At 45.3% G+C, this 19,855-nt stretch overlaps 2 protein-coding genes across 2 annotated transcripts in view; one reads left to right on the top strand and one right to left on the bottom strand.

Moving 5' to 3' along the window:
- LOC147640698 (COP9 signalosome complex subunit 8-like) overlaps nt 1-19,855 on the top strand; it is a 61,889-nt gene that overhangs the window by 19,610 nt on the left and 22,424 nt on the right. The window contains exons 2-3 of the mRNA XM_086814302.1: nt 1,944-2,023; nt 2,455-2,636. Of these exons, the coding sequence (XP_086670428.1) occupies nt 1,944-2,023; nt 2,455-2,636 (262 nt within the window). The remainder of the gene's footprint in view (nt 1-1,943; nt 2,024-2,454; nt 2,637-19,855) is intronic.
- On the bottom strand, nt 17,581-18,632 carry LOC147640699 (uncharacterized). Its single transcript, XM_086814298.1, has 2 exons — nt 18,150-18,632; nt 17,581-18,019 (listed from the first exon to the last, which is right to left on the bottom strand). Exons 1-2 carry the CDS (start codon nt 18,542-18,544, stop codon nt 17,686-17,688), a joined length of 729 nt encoding a protein of 242 aa, XP_086670424.1. The 5' UTR covers nt 18,545-18,632; the 3' UTR covers nt 17,581-17,685.

Raw genomic sequence — 19,855 nt, 5'->3', positions numbered from 1 at the left:
GGACATGGTGGACAGTGTGAATGGCATCAGGTTGGAGTCAAAAAGGGAGCCCATGTGTGGACAACCCCAAGTGTGAAGGGGGGCAAAGAAATTTTAGCTTAAAAGGTTTAAAAACCTTTAAAATCATTTTTAAAGCCCTTCATTAAAGAAAGACGTGGCCCTTATGCTATTTGGGGGCCACGTGTGCTTTTTGGGGAAGAGGAGGGCTGTCAGGTAAAAGAGGCGCCTACCCCTAGATGAGGCGCATGTGCTTTTTGGGGTGGCTGCGTAGAACTGGACTGTATGCTGGCTGCGCACAGGGGATTGCTTGCAGGTCTGTACGACTGTACGGACAGCTGTACGGACAGGACAGAAAACATGCGCATACAGGCTGCTGTGCGTGGGGAGTTTTCTGAAAAAGAGGCGCATACAGGCAGGGGCTGCAGGGCTGCGTTTCTTGCAGGCGGCTGCAAGACAGCAGGCGCACAGAGCTGGGCGTGCTCTCTCTCTCTTTTCCTTGCCAACAGGTGGGCTGGATTTCAGGCGCAGCATACAGGAGGTTGGATTGTTTGTTGCTTGGGCAGTTTTCAGGGCACCTTTTGATAGGAGAAAAAGCGCATGGCTGCAGGCGCTTTTCTATCTTTTTCTTGGTGCAAAAGCGGAGGACTGGACTGAACAGGGAGCTGGTTATTCATGAACATAGACATCATGTCGATGGCGTTCAACTGATGGAACTTTCAGCTTATCTTTGCTTTGGATTTGGGACTGTTTTGGGACAATTTATGGGCTGTTTTTGTTTGGTTGCAAATTCAGCTATGTGCTTGGGTTTTTGGCTGCAAGTACAGGTCAATTGGTTATGTTTCTTGGCATGGGAGTGATGCAAGCTCGCATGGTTGCGTGCTCATGGAGCAGATTGTTTTCTTCCTGCTAGAAAGGAACAGTGGGACCTATAGTATGGGAATCTCTATGTTGCCAGATGTTTCATGAGGGAACAGGTAACTAGATGTATGGAAACAGGACAGAAGTTTCAAAGGGAAACAGGCCTAAGGGTTTCATGTGGAAACAGGTCGTAGGTTTTCTTGAAGAGACATGTTTTTGGGTTTCTCCAGGAGATAGGTCACATGCAGGCAGAAGGTACAGGAGTGGACACATGTTTGGTACAGCCTTGCTACTGATAGGACAAGGGACCGGGAATCCATGACAGAGATGGATAGTACCCTTGGAAGGTAGAGAGGGTTTGTACAGGTGTGTCGACTGTATGGTATGCTGTGCTGTGATACTCTTCTGAGAGACAGTTTGGGAGTCTGTGTTGTGATACAGGAGCACTGGATGTGTCAGGGTGTGATGCTGTTCATAGTGTGAGAGGCTATGGATGGTTGTGGCAGCCTTGATCATGGGAGAAAGCTTCTGTATGCGGACTCAATGTGAGAGAGTCTTTCGATGTGAACAATGGCTGGACTCGTTTGTGGATGCCGAGTGGACAAGAAGCCAGATGCAGGTTCTTTGCAGGCTTCAGGAGTTCTATTGGGACGGCTGAGTTCCCAGCCTTATAATGTAATCAAAGCTCTTATAATCAATTAAAGAAATACCGCAAGGGGCGCCATTGCGATTTGGGGCCAATCGGTGTCCGTGTACTTTTTGCAGGAGCACTCTAGCTCCCCTTGTTTGTTTTCCTTTTCTAGGTCCTCAATGGTGTTGAAGTGTTTTATGTGCGAGTGTTTGTTTCACCGCCCTTTGTTTTCTGAAGGCTGGTTTACAGTTAGGGTGTTCTTATCAGGTCCATGTTTTTCTGCTTAAAGTTATGGAGATGATGAAGTTAGAGTTTCTAACCAGGCCTTATATTTGCTGCTCTAAGTCATGGAGATAATGAAGCAGCGTGTCTAATCTTATCATGTTTTGCTGCTTGCAGCTTGAAATCATGGATATGATGAATTGAGGTTTCTAATCAGTTTCGTGTTCTGCAGTTTGCTGCCAAGGGATTGGAAAAGCCAGCTGACTGGCCTTATGCTATCCATTTGCTTGGACATATCTATGTTTCTGATCTGTAAGTTTAAACAAACAAAGTGTCTTTTTTCTTCTGGTTAAGGGCTAGGGTATAGGGGATTTAGGGATAAAGTTTTAGTATTTCGGGTTTAAAGTGGGGGGTTATGGGATTTAAGCAATTTTCGTTTGCCTAGGCTAAGTGCTTAAGGTATGACGGAGTGAGGGTCTGGAGACTTCTTGTTTGGTTCAAGGAAGGTTTAAGGTATGGCGGGGCCATGGTTTGTAGTCTGAAGTTTAAGTCTAGGGTAAGGCTTAAGGCTGGTATTATGTGATTTAGGGTTAGAGTAAGGATCCATTTACTACATGATAGGGTTAAATAAATATTGTGATCATTACAGAAATACCGCAAGGTTTTTCCAAGTTAAAGTATGTGCAAAGGTATCATTGTGTTAAGTATGTGCAAAGGTATCATAAATATTGTAATCATTACAGGAATACCGCAAGGTTTTTGTGGAAGCGTATACCTGTGACTGTCAAACAAAGCCACCCTGAAGTAGTTGCTGCATGGAAGATTGGACAATGCTTGTGGACCCATGACTATGCTGGTGTTCACGATGCTCTCCGAAGCTACACTTGGAGCCCAGCCATCCAACAAGTAGTGACTGCCTTTCAAGGTTAGTTAAGGATGTGTTTGATACAAGTAAGACAACATGGAGATTTCATGTGCATTCAGTTTACTTAGACGTGTAAATTTATTCCTTCATCCTTTATCTAGACAAAGAGAGACATGAATCTTTAATACCTAGTCACCATTTTCTTCAAAAATTCTTATCAAAATTTACCTTAATGGAGGCATGACTTGTTTCCAAGAATGAGACCGGAAATGAGCCTGGTGTCAAGCTTCAACATGATCAAAATTGATCTCTAGGCTTACGATCATTTTCAACCTTCGGCAACTAGAGCACTAAAATGTTCAAGCTTTAATTTGGATTCAGGAATTAATCTAATCGTAGTGTATGACAGTAGGAAAAGTTCAACTTAGAGATGGCACCGGTGCTTGTGTAGAAGCTTCAAAAAAAGTTGCAAGACATATCTCAAAAGCATCCCAAACATGTATTTCAGCAAAATCTGTGGTGACATGTCACGGGCATCCCGCACTTGGATGCCATGTAGACATATTTGAACAAGAAGGTGCAGGACGTGGAGTGGAAACTGGTCCCATGTGAGCCCATGTGCGTCCGAGGTCAGGTGTGGATAGTCTCCCTTTGGAATGATGTCAGGTGATTTGAGTATTTGGTTTGCGATGACCGGGTGCTGACATTTGTAGATGCGTGTAGAGAAGGAGCCAGCCCATAGGGCTACCCCAGAGCAGAGCCTAAGGCTCTTGTTGTGGGCATGGTGGAGGTGTAGAACCATCCCCAAGGGGCCAGGAGGGCCCCAGGCTGTGCCCACCAGCCTTGGCTTGGTCTGGGAGGGCTGTCGGCCAGCCCTAGGGGCCCTAGCCAGGCAGCCAACAGGGCCCAGGGCCCTGGCCAGCCTGTCGGCCAGGTGTGGGGCAGCCCACACAGCTAGCACAGAGACTGCCCAGCAGCCATCAGGTGTGCTTGGGTGGCCAGCCAATACTAGGCGTGAAAACAATGGGTATCATAAGCATTTAATGCTTATTAATCAGGTCGTGAGGATTTATTTAGGTCGCCGACTTGAAGCCTGAGAGGGTATATAAAGCCCAGCCTTAAATCAAGTCTAGGATCTCAGTTTTCACAAAGGGTTGCCGCGTTCCAAGGGCCATGATAGCCAAGGGGAGGGCTCCAACCAAGGTGAACATTGCAGGTCAAGATTCAGTCTTCATTTTCTGATTTGTATCATTCTAATAAAGCAAATACACCATTTGTGGTGGGGGCCCTACAGAGGGTATTTGGGATCCAATACTGTGTCCTCTTCTCCCCCCCCCCCCCCCCCCCCCTCTCTCTCTCTCTCTATATATATATATATATATCTATTTTTCGCACATCTACTTCAGTTTTGTGCATTATATTCGTCGTGAAAGATTGCTGAATTTTGAGCATTGAAGTTACCGATTCGACCATGAAGCTTTCGCATGTTAGATTGGTATTAGAGCCTTCTTCAAGTGTGAAGATCCAGCGAGAAAAACCAGAAAAAAAGAAAGAACTTTTTTTCTCGCTTGTGTGGTTGGTTTCTAGACTCCAGTACCACCCCCTTTCGGTGTGACTCCTATGCCTCAAAGGACATTTGGTTTTCAGGCTCCGGAAGCCTCCAGAAGTCTCCCACTTGCATAGTGGATGGTTAGATATGGTCCGGAAAGGAAGTGCATTTTCCTACTATGGTGAGCTACAATGAAGAGAAAGAATGATAAACTTCGGAACAGTGTGCACCAGGTAGTCCTTCGAGGGCGGCAAACTTGAGTGTACAGGAGATGTTCCAGCGATGATGCGAGCAATCGTAGAATAGGGTACCAAGTTGGAAGAACAGAAGGTACAGATCTTGGCCCCGGAAGAGTGCATCTGTTCTCTAGTCTCTCTTTTTCCGTCTCCTCCCTCTCCTTCTGTTTCCCAAATCCTAGATCCTCTACAAAATGACCCTTTTTAAGGATTACGACCGCAGTCGAGTTCGATGCTCGAGTTGCAGATGCGAGCAATGGAAATTTGACGGATGAAAGACCATGCGGCAGCATCCCGTGCTGCTGCACAAGAAGACGGCAGGCGATACGTGGAACACAAAAGATACCTTGCGGCTTTGGATGCTAGAATGACACTAGCGGATTCATTGAGTCATTTTCCTGAGAAAATAAAGTTCAGTAAGTCTAATGGTAAAATCGACCCCACTACTCTTTATTCCTGGTTACATCAGTTTGAAGCTATTTTGCCGCAATTAGAAAAAGTGATACTAACAGAGTGATCTTGGCTAGTTGGTACTTGGAAGGTGAGGCCATTTCTTGGTGGACCTAGTGGGCTCATGTCCATGCCAGATTAGATATGGCGGCTTATGTTTGGGACCAGTTTGTCCTCGACCTTAAGCGGTGGTTTCCACTGCTCCATTACCTTGAGCGACTCGAAGACGAGTTTAGGGAAGCGCGTCAAAACGTGCAACCAGTCCTCCAGTTTGCCAATAAAATTTCAAACTTATGTTTGCAATTGGGCTTATTTGACAAGGACAAGAAAGGATAGTTTCGTTATGGCCTGAACACGCAAATCTAGTGGGAGGTGCATATGTTTAGGCCAGCCACCTTCGAAGAGGCACCAGTCTCCAGTTTGTCAATAAAATTTCAAACTTATGTTTGCAATTGGGCTTATTTGACAAGGACAAGAAAGGGCAGTTTCGTTATGGCCTGAACACGCAAATCCAGCGGGAGGTGCATATGTTTAGGCCAGCCACCTTCGAATAGGCACTCTCGCTTGCGTAGAGTGTTGAAATGAAGCATAATGGCAGAAAGTCCAAGACTTCCCAGCTTGCCACTCCCAAAGCAACTGCGTCGGGGGGAAAAGGCCAAAACCAGATGGGGTTTTTCCCAGGACAGAGTATGGGAGTCTCTGGCTCCAAGAACTCGACCAATGCGCCCAAGCTTACTCCAAACCAGAAAGCTTAGGTAGGCAAGACCGGTGGCAAATTGAGTGTTGAGGAGACAAGTCAGTACAAGGAGGAGGGTAGGGATTTCTTTTGTCATACAAAAGGACTCACTTCTAGGGAGTGCCCTAAGAAGACTACCAATCCACAAACAACCACCCAAGCCTGCATGGCTTCCGTGGTGAGCCTAGCTCCGACATAGACCCCAACGGTTGTCCCTAGTTCTTCGGATCCCAGTACTTCGGTTAGTGCAATCGTTAGCCGGGAGCTTGAAGATAAGTAGAAGGGCACCCATGACTAGGAGTATGAGTGCAATGAATTGCTCAAGACCTTTGGCTACATAGGTGGCCAAAGAGTCGTTGTCTTGTTTGACAATGGCAGCACGGAGGATGTAGTCACGGAACAGGCCGCTCGGCGAGCCCGTTTCGTCCTGACTTTGGTGGACAAGAAAGTAGAGGGTTCTAGCACAGGCATGATGCTCGATGACGAGCATCAAGTTTGAAGCTCGGAGTGCTAAGTTAGTCATTCAGGGCATAGAGTTTGTGCGCGATTTTATGGTTGTTCCTCTTGTAAGAACAGACATAATTTTGGAAATTCAGTGGTTTCACAAGTTCCAGCCAGATATCGACTGGGACAAGCACACTTTTGAGATTAGCCGGAATGTGTCCAAAGTCCCAGTGACCATTAAATGCGAGCCAAGAATCGTGAACTTTCCTCTCATAAGCCATTTACAGGCTAAACAAGAAATGAGGAAAGGTGCACAGTGTGTGATGATATACATCTAGACTACCTAGACGATGGCCAGTGCTTCAGAGAAGTAGCGGGCTCTCCATCACAAGTTCCAGAAGATTTTTTTTTTGGGACAATCTTTCTCCCCAGCTCCCCTCGTCTAGACCGGAGGACCATAGAATAGACCTCCTCCCAGGCTCACAGTTATTGGAGTTGGCAGTCCAACTCCGATTCCATTGCCTTGGAAACTTGCTCGGTATATGGAAACTTGCTCGGGGTCTGGCTTCTTACTACTAGTGTGTCGCCATTTGCAGTACCAATCCTGAACTTTCCTCTCATAAGCCATTTACAGGCAAGAAATGGTGCAATGATATACATCCAGACTACCTAGACGGTGGCCAGTAGGTAGCAACATCTTCAAGAGCACATAGGACAAGAGAAATACTACACAGGGCGGCTAAACAAGGAGTCTTGCCCTTCTACTGAATAAGTAATGACAACACATTGTCCAATTAGCTTACTAGTCTTCATAGAAGTTGTTGCAAGCGGAAGCCTTCGCGTTGGAAGCTTTAGAAGTGTTGATATCTTCGATTTGCTGCAATCCTTCGCGACAAAAGTCTTCAAGAGGATGAAGGGAACCCTGGGAAAGCTTCCCCTATGGTTCAATTTGAGAAAGGAAGGCTGAAATTAGGGTTTTCAGCAAAAAGACCAGAAATTACAGCAAAAATGAGAGTTGTTTTGCTGAATTTCAGTCATTGGGAGTGAGTAGGAGAGTGATTAGTACTTGGAAACACTCTTGGAAGCTTGGAAAACACCCTAGCAAGTTGGGTATGGCTATGGAGAGCTTGGAAATGGAGAAAAATGGTGGAAAAACAGAGTTTTCAGCCTCCAAAAATCCTCATGAAGAGAAAACACGAATTTTCTCTTAATAAGTAAGTGAATTGGGGTCCAATCAGGTGAAGGGACATGGGGAGATGCCCATTTATGAGTAAAAAGGGAGGATCAGGTCCTAGACATTGGGTCTTGTCCGCCCTCGGGACTTCAATGAGTGTGAACTTGGAAGCGGTCATAATTTATAAGTGACTTTTGGACGCCCAAACTTTAATGAAGTGGGAACGCACTCACTTATAAATATTGGCTAAGTCCTAAGGGCTATTTGAGCCTAGATTGGGTAATACTTACCACCTGTTCACATGCCACACAACCATGTCAGCAGACAGTTTCACACGCACGGTTCACGGGCGGGCGTCCCCTTACCCGGAACTACACATTGGTCAAGCAAGCATGAAAACAGCATGCAATTTCAATTGCAAGCAAGCACATAAAGATGCTATGCAATGCAGCATTGGCATGAGCAATTTTCGTTCATGAAACTATATAAGACCAGGCGTTTCCAGGCAAGTATATGTGATACCAGACCCAGTGGAAAGCCAATCCTCCAGGCGTTTCCGGGCATGTACACAAAGGCACAAGTCCCAGCGGAAAGCCAAGTCCTCCAGATATTCCGGGCATGATAAACGTCAAGTCCCAGCGGAATATCATATCCAATTACACAGCATGACACGTGTCAATCACATGCATAGGCACATTCCATAAGCCATGGACACCAATCCAATATGTACATAGTGTGAAAGCAAGAGTGAACCATTCGGGTGGCCAAATGGTGACATCCCCCCCCCGCTTCTAAACAGTTGTCCGCAACTGAAATGCATCCAAATATGTCTGAAGCACATGTGGGCAATCTTTGAAGAACTCTTCATCTACCCATTTAGCATCAATGGGAAGATAGTTCTTAAACTTCACAAGGTAACGCCTCACAACGTTGCTTGCAGCAAGCTTGCGTTCCTTGTGATACACAATCTGCTCTGGTTGCAAGATCTCCTCAAGCTTATCCACTTGTGGTGGACCCTCAATGACCATTTCACTGGGCTGCGGCCCTACGTACTTGCGAAGGAGACTCACATGAAAAGCATTGTGTATGTGCCAATGAGTAGGTAATGCCAATCTGAAAGCCACTTCATTGATCTTCTCGATCACTCGAAAAGGCCCATAGTACCTGGTTACAAGCTTAGGATATGCACCCTCTTTGCCAGGCCTCTTTGCAAGTCTTGCTTTCTCAAATTTCAGCAATACACAATCATTCTCTTTAACATCCAATTGCCTTCTATGCTTGTCGGAAGCCTTTTTATGCTTGTCTTGTGACCTTGCAATGGCTGTCCGCACCTGAGCAAAAGCAATATCCAAGTCTCTTACATACTCATTAGCTGCAAATATCTCATCCTTTGTGCGAAGGATGGGTGGCAAAACCACCTTACCATAAACAATCTCAAACGGGGCCTTTCCTGTAGATGCATGTATTGTGTTGTTGTATGCAAATTCCACAAGTGGTAAGTACTTCTCCCAAGAAGACTTCTGATCTGCCACATAACATTTCAAGAGATCCAACACGGCTGAATTTGCAGCCTCACTTTGCCCATCCGTTTGAGGGTGATAAGCTTCCAATTTGGTGCCCAAATTATCAAATAAGGCCCGCCAAAAGAGACTTGTAGTCCTGGGATCTCTATCCGGACTTCGGCATTCCATGATGTTTGAACACTTGTGCAAGATATATTTTAACCATATGCTTAGCTTTGATGGTCTTTTTGACCGGCAAGAAATGAGCTTGCTTGCTAAACCTGTCCACAATTGTCCAAATTGCATCATTACCCTGTTGGGTACGTGGCAAGTCCATAATGAAATCCATTGTAATACTTTCCCATGGGTGCGTGGGAATAGGCAATGGCTGAAGCAAACCTGGTGCCTTTTGCCTATCAAATTTGACCTTTTGACAGGTGATACATGCACGTACATGTGCCTCTATGTCCTTCCGCATACCTGGCCAAAAGAAATACCGCTCAATCATGTGCGTAGTAGGCATTATGTCTCTATGACCAGCATATGGAGGAGCATGGCACTCATCCAAAACCTTTTGCCTCATGTCAGACACCACACATAGGCAATTATCTTTCATGAGATAGCCCTCTTTGATCACATATGAGGCATGTGCATGACCAGCCATCAAATCAGCCCAAATAGTGGCAAAATCAGCATCCGTATAATACAAATCACGCATGGTAGACAAGTCCCCATGAGAGGCAACCGAGATAGCTGCTACATACGGCTTTTGTGACAATGCATCGGCCACTACATTCTTCTTTCCCGGGGTGTGCAAGATCTAAAAATGAAACATAGAGAGGAAATTGGCCATCCTCATATGCTTCTCTGATAACTTAGTTTGAGTAAGAAAATACCTCAAACTCTGGTGATCTGTCTTCACAGTGAAATCAGCCGTCCTTCATCTAATACATGCATTTGCCTCTTCCAATCAAGCTCTCAAGCTTTCCATTAAAGCTTGCAAAAAAACCAGAATTTTCACTTACTTCTTTGGGCAACTCAAATCCTGCTTTGCTTGTGTTAAATCACCTGCAATCTGCTCAAGGGTGTTTAGCTTTGCTTACCCGTGGTCCTTAGCTTTCAGATCTATTGAGTAGGCGTGTGCTCCTAGCTGCACTTTGCTCCAAGTTCCAAGCTCCAAGCTCCAATGGATAGCTCTAAAACAGAAATTTTCCCTCTTCTTTACTCACTCACAAAACCCTAATAGAGAGCACCAGGCTCTAATACCACGATAAAAGACTAATAAAGAGAGAGCACACACACGAGAGCAAACCCTAATCCATTAGTGTAACCCTAACCAAAAAGACCATATAGTAAGTGCATAAATTACAGCCAAGAGCTCTTTCTCATATATGCCAAGAGATAGCTCCGCATCATGCAACCTACGGCTTTCATAAGCCACGGCGTGTCCCTCTTGATTAAGGACAGCTCCTATGCAATTTCCAGATGCATCACATTCCACACAAAAAGGCTTTTGCAAATCCGGAACGATCAACACTGGACCATGAGTAGTTGCATCTTTCAATTTGAGGAATGCATCTCTCTCTACATTAGTCCATTTGAACACGGCCTTCTTCTTTGTCAAATCATGTAAAGGAGAAGCAATCCATGCAAAGTGCCGAATGAACCTGCGGTAGTAAGAGCATAATCCAAGAAAACTACGGATCTCATGCACCGAACTCAATTCGGGCCAATTCCGAATTGCATCAATCTTTGCAGGATCCATCCGCACTCCATCTTTGGACACAATATGTCCAAGATAATGTATCTCGGACAAGAAGAACTCACTCTTCTTTGCATTTATGAAGAGTTTATGCTTATGGAGCTCTTCAAAAACAATAGCCAAATGAGCTTTATGCTCTTCTTCGGTCTTCGAGAAGACTAGGATGTCATCAAAGAAGACACCTGTAAATTTCCTGTACCCACGGAATATGCGATCCATCATTCTATTGAATGTAGCCGGGGCATTTGTAAGACCAAAAGGCATAACAAGATACTCATAAAGCCCAAATGCTGTCTTGAAAGCAGTTTTGTGTACATCCTGAGAGGCACTAATATCCACTCTTGAGATCAATTCGGCTAAAGCATGCCGATCCATCCAACTTGTCAAGGATGTCGTCTATGCGTAGAATCGGAAACCGATTCTTGATGGTAAGCTTATTCAAAGCTCTATAATCCACACACATACGAAAGGATCCATCCTTCTTTTGAACTAAGAGGACGGGTGAACAATATAGGGAAGAGCTTGGCTGAACCAAACCCTTCTCAAGAAGCTCATTTACTTGCTTCATGATCTCCTCTTTTTGGGATGCACTTACACGATAGGCTGGCCTATTAGGTGGTGAGCTACCCGGCACAAGATCAATGCGATGATCCTCCGGTCGTACAGGTGGTAACTCATCAGCAAAACAATCATTGTGCTCTTGCAAAAATTTCAGCCTATCATTACAAAGAGTGTTTACATGTACATCAGCAATCATTGTCATTGCATGATCCATATAAGATTCAGCTTTCTTGGCCTTCAAACGGTCATGTACAAATGGATCCTCGCGGCGATAGAGATTCAATTCTTCTTGTTGTGCATAAAGAAGAGCCTGCATACGAGTAAGTTCAGCCCTGAAGACTATGGACTCTTCTTCTTGCATCTTCTCTTTGCCACGGGACGGCTGTCCCACATATTCATGTTCCCTATTGTGCACCACATGAGTTTGCTCATCCTGTAAAGCATTGGAGGCATGCATTTCATTGTCCCTGCCTCTTGTATTAGCATCTCCAACATTCATTGTATGGCTGTCCGTAATGTTCTAAGTGTAGAGATAGCTAGTGTTCACGGTGATCGTCTCTCACGATAGAAGTGAAAGAGAACCGTATGCTCTGATACCAATGAAACTTGGTTGAACACAATGCTAATCAATACACTTAAATACACTAAGATTTGAAGGACACTTGCTCATATACAAGAAGTAAATTGCTGAATTGACAAGAGACACACAATGAGCCGGAACGACCGACCCCTCCCTTGAGTAAATTGTATTACTATTGGAGAAATTCAATACATAGCTTCACGGGCATCCATTGCCAAATCCTCCATGCCAATGCATATGAAATTCAGCATTTAGAAAACAATGGTATGTCGATGTAGATCACCAAGGAGCTGCCTTGATGCCCGGCCCGAGTTCAGTGCCCATATTCTCTACCATTGGCTCTATGTTCTACCAAGCAAAGTAGCAACATCTTCAAGAGCACATAGGACAAGAGAAATACTACATAGGGCGGCTAAACAAGGAGTCCTGCCCTTCTACTGAATAAGTAATGACAACACATTGTCCAATTAGCTTATCAGTCTTCATAGAAGTTGTTGCAAGCGGAAGCCTTCGCGTTGGAAGCTTTAGAAGTGTTGATATCTTCGATTTGCTGCAATCCTTCGCGACAAAAGTCTTCAAGAGGATGAAGGGAACCCTGGGAAAGCTTCCCCTATGGTTCAATTTGAGAAAGGAAGGCTGAAATTAGGGTTTTCAGCAAAAAGACCAGAAATTACAGCAAAAATGAGAGCTGTTTTGCTGAATTTCAGTCATTGGGAGTGAGTAGGAGAGTGATTAGCACTTGGAAACACTCTTGGAAGCTTGGAAAACACCCTAGCAAGTTGGGTATGGCTATGGAGAGCTTGGAAATGGAGAAAAATGGTGGAAAAACAGAGTTTTCAGCCTCCAAAAATCCTCATGAAGAGAAAACACGAATTTTCTCTTAATAAGTAAGTGAATTGGGGTCCAATCAGGTGAAGGGACATGGGGAGATGTCCATTTATGAGTAAAAAGGGAGGATCAGGTCCTAAACATTGAGTCTTGTCCGCCTCGGGACTTCAGTGAGTGTGAACTTGGAAGCGGTCATAATTTATAAGTGACTTTTGGGCGCCCAAACTGCAAGCAAGCACATAAAGATGCTATGCAATGCAGCATTGGCATGAGCAATTTCCGTTCATGAAACCATATAAGACCAGGCGTTTCCAGGCAAGTATATGCGATACCAGACCCAGTGGAAAGTCGATCCTCCAGGCGTTTCCGGGCATGTACACAGGCACAAGTCCCAGCGGAAAGCCAAGTCCTCCAGATATTTCGGGCATGATAACGTCAAGTCCCAGCGGAATATCATATCCAACTATACAACATGACACGTGTCAATCACATGCATAGGCACATTCCATAAGCCATGGACACCAATCCAATATGTACATAGTGTGAAAGCAAGAGTGAACCATTCGGGTGGTCAAATGGTGACACTCATGATCAAGGTAGCCCTGGATATGTATGCGCAACTTCCCTATTAGTGGGGTAACCTGCACCTCTTCACCAATAAAGGCAGCTTTTTCTTCAATCTGAGGTCCCATGTTCTCAACCTCAGTACCCAACGCAGCTGCCATCTGAATAGAGATGAAGTTATCGGTTGCACAATCATCAAACATGCATAAGGCGGGCTGATCCTTGATTTGACCCCATGCTTTGCATACCATCCGTTCTTTTGCATCATGTTTTGTGTTTTCCTGCACATCGGGAACTGCATGCACATTAGTCTTGGTTTGCTTGTCCTCATGCTTTGGTTTGCGGTCAGGGCATTGTCGAAACATGTGCTCTTTGCTGCCACAAGAAAAACATTTCCCCTCCTTGGCATATTGCTCCCTTTGCTCGGGGGTCAAGCCAAATTTGTTCTTCTTTGGCCCATGATCTTTAGATGAGGTATTTTCAGCTTTACCTCCCTTCTGGGTCTCTCGGAAGTTCTTTTTAGGTGGCTGTCCACCTTTTTGCAGATTTGGGACAGTCTTATCTTTGCCCTTTGAACCGCCTTGATCTTGCTTAATTTTGAGCACCAATTGCTCCGTAGCAAGAGCAGAGGCTATAAGCTGTTGCAAAGTATGTTTCGGGTGCAATTCAATGCCCGAACGATAACCTGGTTGCAATCCGGAGTGAAACTTCCTCTTTCTTTCATCCTCAGTGATTTGCATAAAAGGAGTTACCTCAAGCAACACTTTCCAAAACTTATTGACATACTGTTGCACACTTTCATTATCTCTTTGCTCAAGTCTATCCCACTTTTGGGTGAGAGTTTGCTCTGCATCAGGTGGCAAGAACTAAGCATAAAATCTGTTCTTAAACTCTTTCCAGGTGCAAATGGGGTCTTTGGTGATCTTTTCAGTGATCCACCAATGAGCAACGGTCCCCTTCAAGAACATGCTAGCATGACGTACTTTAGATTTCTCAATGTGCAAATGGGGTCTTTGGTGATCTTTTCAGTGATCCACCAATGAGCAGCGGTCCCCTTAAAGAACATGCTAGCATGACGTACTTTAGATTTCTCAATGAAGTCCTCATCGCTAAAAGCAATGTCAAACTGTGCCACAAATGCTAACACTTTGGAAGCATCATGCTCTCCATGAAAAACGTCAAACTTAACGGACTTGTCACCTGCTTTAAATTCCTTGAGCTTTCTGGCATGAGGCTCATGGTCCTCTCTTTTTCTTTTCCCCTTTTCCAATAGGGCAGCCCTATCTGCATGGGCTCCATAGGCCATCATGGAAGTTTCATGAAGCACGGTGGCATGTGCTCCACGGACCTGAGAATCAGATGCATGTGACCTTCCTGCATAAGGCAATGTCTCTCCATGAGACAACTCAGTAGGCAACTCTTCTAGTGGCAGACCTGTCACCCCCTCCATGGGATACATGTCTTGAATGCATGTGACCATCATGCCCTCCATGAGCACTAGCATACATATACCTGTCAGCCTTTGTGCCTTGTGGAGAAGATGCATGACGAGAGGTGACTGTCACCTCTTCCCTTTGCATAAAAGACCTTAACCTTTGAGATGTGGGATCTCCATGTTTCAAGCGAGGTGGATTTTTGAATTTCAGCTCTCCATCTTCCCCCTCTTTGATGTCATCTTTGCGGAGGAGGTAGGAAAGTGCCAACTCCCTTGGCTTCTTGCCCACTTCTCGTACCATGGACTCAAAAGTCACGTCTACCATTGCATCGGCTTTCCTTGCTTCAATAGCACTTTGCACATGGGGATCTAAAACATGAATGCATGTGCAAACAGTATCATGGACATATCTCCTATTCATGGAACAAGTACTAAACATCTGTCGGGCACAATGATGGCACGACAGAAAACATAAATCCCAGTCTTCCTATGGAGTGAGAGTCCCATAGGTTCTTCCATGGCGTGACAATCCCATGGATAGAACACAGTCGAGGTCATGCACGGGTGGCACCAGTCTGGCTCCCGTCCATACGACACCATCCTGCTAACACACGGGTGGCACCAATCTGGCTCCCGTCCATGTTATGCAAAAATACTGGCCAAATGGTCGGCCAATTGGTGACAAAGATAATGGGGGTTCTAAGGGCAAAGAGAGGGCTGTCCCAAACCTGCAAAAAGGTGGACAGCCACCTAAAAAGAATTTTCGGGAAGCCCAAAAGGGAGGTAAAGTAGAAATACCTCATCTAAGGGAAATGGACCAAAGAAGAACAAGTTTGGCTCGACTCCCGAGCAAAGGGAACAATATGCAAAAGAGGGGAAATGCTTTTCTTGTGGTAGTAAAGAGCACATGTTTAGGCAATGCCCTACCCGCAAGCAAAAGCAAGAGGATAAGCAACCTAAGGTCAATGTGCATGCCGTTCCCGATGTGCAAGGTAGCATTGAGCATGATGGCAAAGAGGGGGTGGTGTGCAAAGCTTGGGGGCAAATCAAGGATCAGCGTGCCTTGTTTATGTTTGATGATTGTGCGACGGATAACTTTATCTCTACACAGATGGCAGTCGCCTTGGGCATAGAGATTGGGGACATGGGACCGCACATTGAGGCAGAGGCCGTCTTTGTTGGCAAAGAGGTGTAGATTACTCCTCTTATTGGGAATTTGCGTATACATATACAAGGTTATTTGGATCATGAGCACTTCTTGATTGCTCCTCTGAATGCATGTGATGTATTGCTTGGTAAGCCTTGGCATCATAGACTTGAGCCCCGCAAAGAGTACAAAACGAACAGGATCACTTTTATGCATAAAGGCTGCATGCATGTCATTGATGTTGGCAAAGAGGGGGATTCCATCCCAGTTGTATCACACATCCAAATTAATAAGGCAATGAAAAAGAGTCTTTTTGCGTACTTGGTTTTTGTTCGTGATAAGATTGAACAAAGTAATGTGAATGTGGATGTATTGACTCAAGATAGGCTGAATTTTCTTAATGCATATAGAGATTGTTTTGTCAATGCATTGCCAGGAGAGCTACTTGCTGAGAGGCCCGAAAATCATCGCATGGATCTTGTGCCAGGAAGCTCCCCACCTAACAAACTTGCATACCATGTGAGTGCCGCACTTCAAGAGGAAATCATGAAGCAGGTTAATGAGCTTTTGGAGAAGGGTTTGGTTCAGCCAAGCTCCTCACCTTTTTGCTCTCCCGTGCTTCTTGTACAAAAGAAAGATGGCTCATTCCGTATGTGCGTGGATTATCGAGCTCTAAACAAGCTCACCATCAAGAATCGTTTCTCGATTCTGTGCATAGATGATATCTTGGATAAACTTGATGGTTCGGCTTGTTTTAGCCGTATTGATTTGAATAGTGCCTCCTTCAAGAGAGGTTCCAACCTTTTTATACTTGAAGGAGTCCTTGCTTTTTGCCAAAAGATTAGCTTTTGCTTTTGATTTTGCCTTTTACTCTTTGCTTTTACCTCTTGCTTTTTAATAATAAAATATTACTCAATTTTTTTGTCAAAGTTCTTTTGGTCTTGGAGCTTCTTTTTGAAAAAGTGGCTTTTAGCTTTTTGGTCCAACTCAGTCTCTTGAGTCCTCTTGCCAGTGGTGCTCCTGGCTCGCGGTCAACCTAATTTGACTTTTTGCTTTTTCTTGCTTTTTAACCAAGACTGGTGCTTTGTCTTGAGAAAACCTTACAATTCTTGCCCCCATGCCTTCTTCCACTTGTATGGTGTCTGGGCAAGGGTTCCATCATGTGAAATAGAGCTCGGAAGCATAGTTTCCACGAGTTTCGGAAACGGGGGTGCGGAGCACGGCGGGAAACGGAGTTTCGGAGTTTCGGCCTTCGGGAAGAAACGGGGAAACGGAGTTTCGGTTTTAGGGTTTAATACATACATATATAATTAATAAAAACATTACAAAAGCTTGAAAAATACATCTTTGCTCAAGTTCAATGTCAAAGACTCAAATGATAGATGAAAATTCAGCAAATGACAACTGTAGGCTCAAGGCTCAAGCCTCAAAAGAGTCAATACAAAACAAGATCCATCATCCATCATCCATCATCCATAATCCATATGTATAGACTATAGTAAATACAAAACATGATCAAAAAATATCCATGTGGCTGGCAGGCTGGCAGCAGCTGTTGGCATGACAAAATCCTAGAGCTTAGTGCTCCAAAAATCACTCATCAAGATCATCCATGGAGGAGTCATCCTCCGACTCATGAGAGTCAGGCTCAGATGAAGAAATGGTAGGATCGTGGTCCTCTGCCTCTGCTGAAGTGGAAGCGATGGATCCCCCCCTCTGCCTCTGAGAATGGGTGGTGCAGCGGGTGTTGTGGCTCGGCACTGTCAGCTCCTCATAAAGTAAGGTGTACATATCACGCTCATTCCGTGGGATCTCTGGGATGAACCTCTCCCTCCCGATGTCGATCTTATCCACATTCACCTGCGAAGGCTCCGGATGTTGGGCATTCCTCTCAAGGAGCTGGAGGTTGCAATGACAAAACACCAACCGCTCTAGCTGAGCGGTACTGAGCCTATTCCTCTTCTTTGTATGGAAGAGGGCCCAAGTGCTCCAATTCCTCTCACATGGACCCGAATTGCAATCCTGTGAGAGCACTCGAATGGCGATGCGTTTCTGTTATTGAAATGCACATACAATTAGAAATTAGAACTAAGTGGAAACAAGAAAGATGCACATTGTACAGTGTACTATGTAAACTGTAGTTAAGGGTAGTGAATTACCAGCGTGGGAGCACAATTTCCATACTTCTCCCACCATGAGACAGGCTGTAGCTGAGTCTCTCGAAGCTTTGCAGTCTCTCGACCAAAGCTTCCTGTCTGGTTGCGAAAGGCCAAGAGATCATCCTCTATACATTTCAGCATGTGCACATTACCAGATGTCAAGTTCCTCATGTATGTCATGAAGCCTTCTTCTAGCTCCTCGTTCTCGTATTGCTCCTCATCTCGCCACAAAGGATGCAATACATGTGCTACTGCATGAATCGGCCTGTGAAACCAATCCCATCGCCGATTCCACACAGCCTTGATTTCATCAACCCTTTAGAGATCAAACCATAAGATAAAAAAGGACAAAAAACAAGAGTCAGGAGTCGACACAAATGTAAAGACTCAAGAGTAAAATAAAGATAAGAAGTAAAGCAAGGGTAGCCATGACTGAGGAGACTTACTGCTCTGCTCTCAAGTAGTCTTGCTTGTTGAGAGCCTCCCCAATCTTGTCCATGTACTCGTATAAAAGGCCTAGAGTACTGCCCTCCATGTCTGTAATGCGTAACACTGTGTAGATGGGGTTGAGAGTTTTGATCAACCCCTCAACCTCTACCCACCACTCCTCTCTCACGACATCACGCACAAAAGCTCTTGCCTTGGGGCTCTCTCTCTCATCCCACTCTAGCCATTCATTTGAGTAGACAGTGCGTACCAACTCTCTGCGGACTCGCAGGAGTCTCTCAAGCACAATGAACATGTATGCAAATCTGGTGGCTGCAGGCTGCAATAGCTCAAGAGTGCTGTAGGCCCGATACATGCTCAAGACTTTTGGCCTCTTCTTCACAAACTTCACCATGCTTCGTGCGGTGCAAAAGATGGCTTCAACCCATTGTATTTGACCTATGTCCTCAATCAATAAGTCGAGGCTATGTGATGCACAAGGGGTCCACATAATGGCTGGAAATTCATCCTCTAGCATAGAGCCCATAGACTTACAATTACTTCCATTATCTGTCACCACCTGCACAACATTCTCAGGCCCAACTTGCACTATAGCCTCCCTTATGTGTGTCCAAATAAATGCACCTGTAACTGTGAGACTTGGGAGGGAGGCATCAATGGCTTTCAAAAACATTAGTGCCTTTGCAGCATGACACCAAAACATTGTATACATTTCTCCTGCGTACATCTGACCACCCATCACACAATACAGTGCAGCCATACTTTTTCCATGTTTCCTTCAAGGGCTCTAGCTGCACTTCTATGCATGATTTTTCCCGCTTTAGCTCTCGTGTCCGTAGAGCCTCAGATGTAGGGCCATCCCACTCGCATCCAATGCGGCTGATGGCCCTCATGGTCTTCCTCCATTGATTTGTCTTGGCCACATGAAAGGGAATGGCACACCGTATGAACATCCGGGTGAGCTCCCTAGTTGCCTCTGCAATTGCTTGCTTTTGAAATCCTGCTTGGATGCTAGCCCTTTGTACAGTATTTATTGGAGGGGTGTCTTGTGAATGTGATACATCACCTGGCAAAGGAGTCCTCCTTGCATGCACACCCGACACTGAGGTAGAGGAGAAATCTGATCCTGTGTCTCTGCCTCTGGCCCTCTTTGCTGCTGCTGCTTGACTTGAACCAGCTTCATGCTCTTGACCACCCATTGCTGTAGATACTTCCTCTTCGAGAATGGCCAAACGCTTTCGCCTCCACATTTCAAGGCTTTTCCGAACATCTAGAGGAACAGAGGGGCATGGCCCTACATCTTTGTTTGGAACTTGAGCAAGATGGTCCTTCACACGGGTGACACTCCCCGTTTTGACCAACCCACAATATTTACATCTCCATTTCCTGGAGCCACCAGATCCTGCATAACCCCCCACTTGCTTCACATGCTGCCAAAAAGGATCCGGAGTCCGAGCCATGTTACTTAACTTACTTGTGCGGTTCGAGGTCGGAAGACTCGGAGAGATTCGAGAAGTGGAGGCTGTTTTTCTGGTCCTGCAGGCTGCGAGCAAGGTGCGACTCCTTCTTGCTTGGTAGAGCTTAGATGGCAAAGGTGGAGGCCCCAAGTAGAGAGGTAGAGGGCGTGGTAGAGGGCTGATGTGGAGGTAGAGGAGTAGAGGGCAAGGTAGATGGGTAGAGCAGCTCCAAACAGGCGGCGGAAACA

The sequence above is a fragment of the Cibotium barometz genome, chromosome 2, assembly GCF_041138505.1.
Source record: "Cibotium barometz isolate CiBa-2024 chromosome 2, ASM4113850v1, whole genome shotgun sequence".
NCBI lineage: Eukaryota > Viridiplantae > Streptophyta > Polypodiopsida > Cyatheales > Cibotiaceae > Cibotium > Cibotium barometz.
The sequence above is the reverse complement of the archived record's forward strand: the minus strand, read 5'-3'. Positions and strand labels throughout refer to the sequence as shown.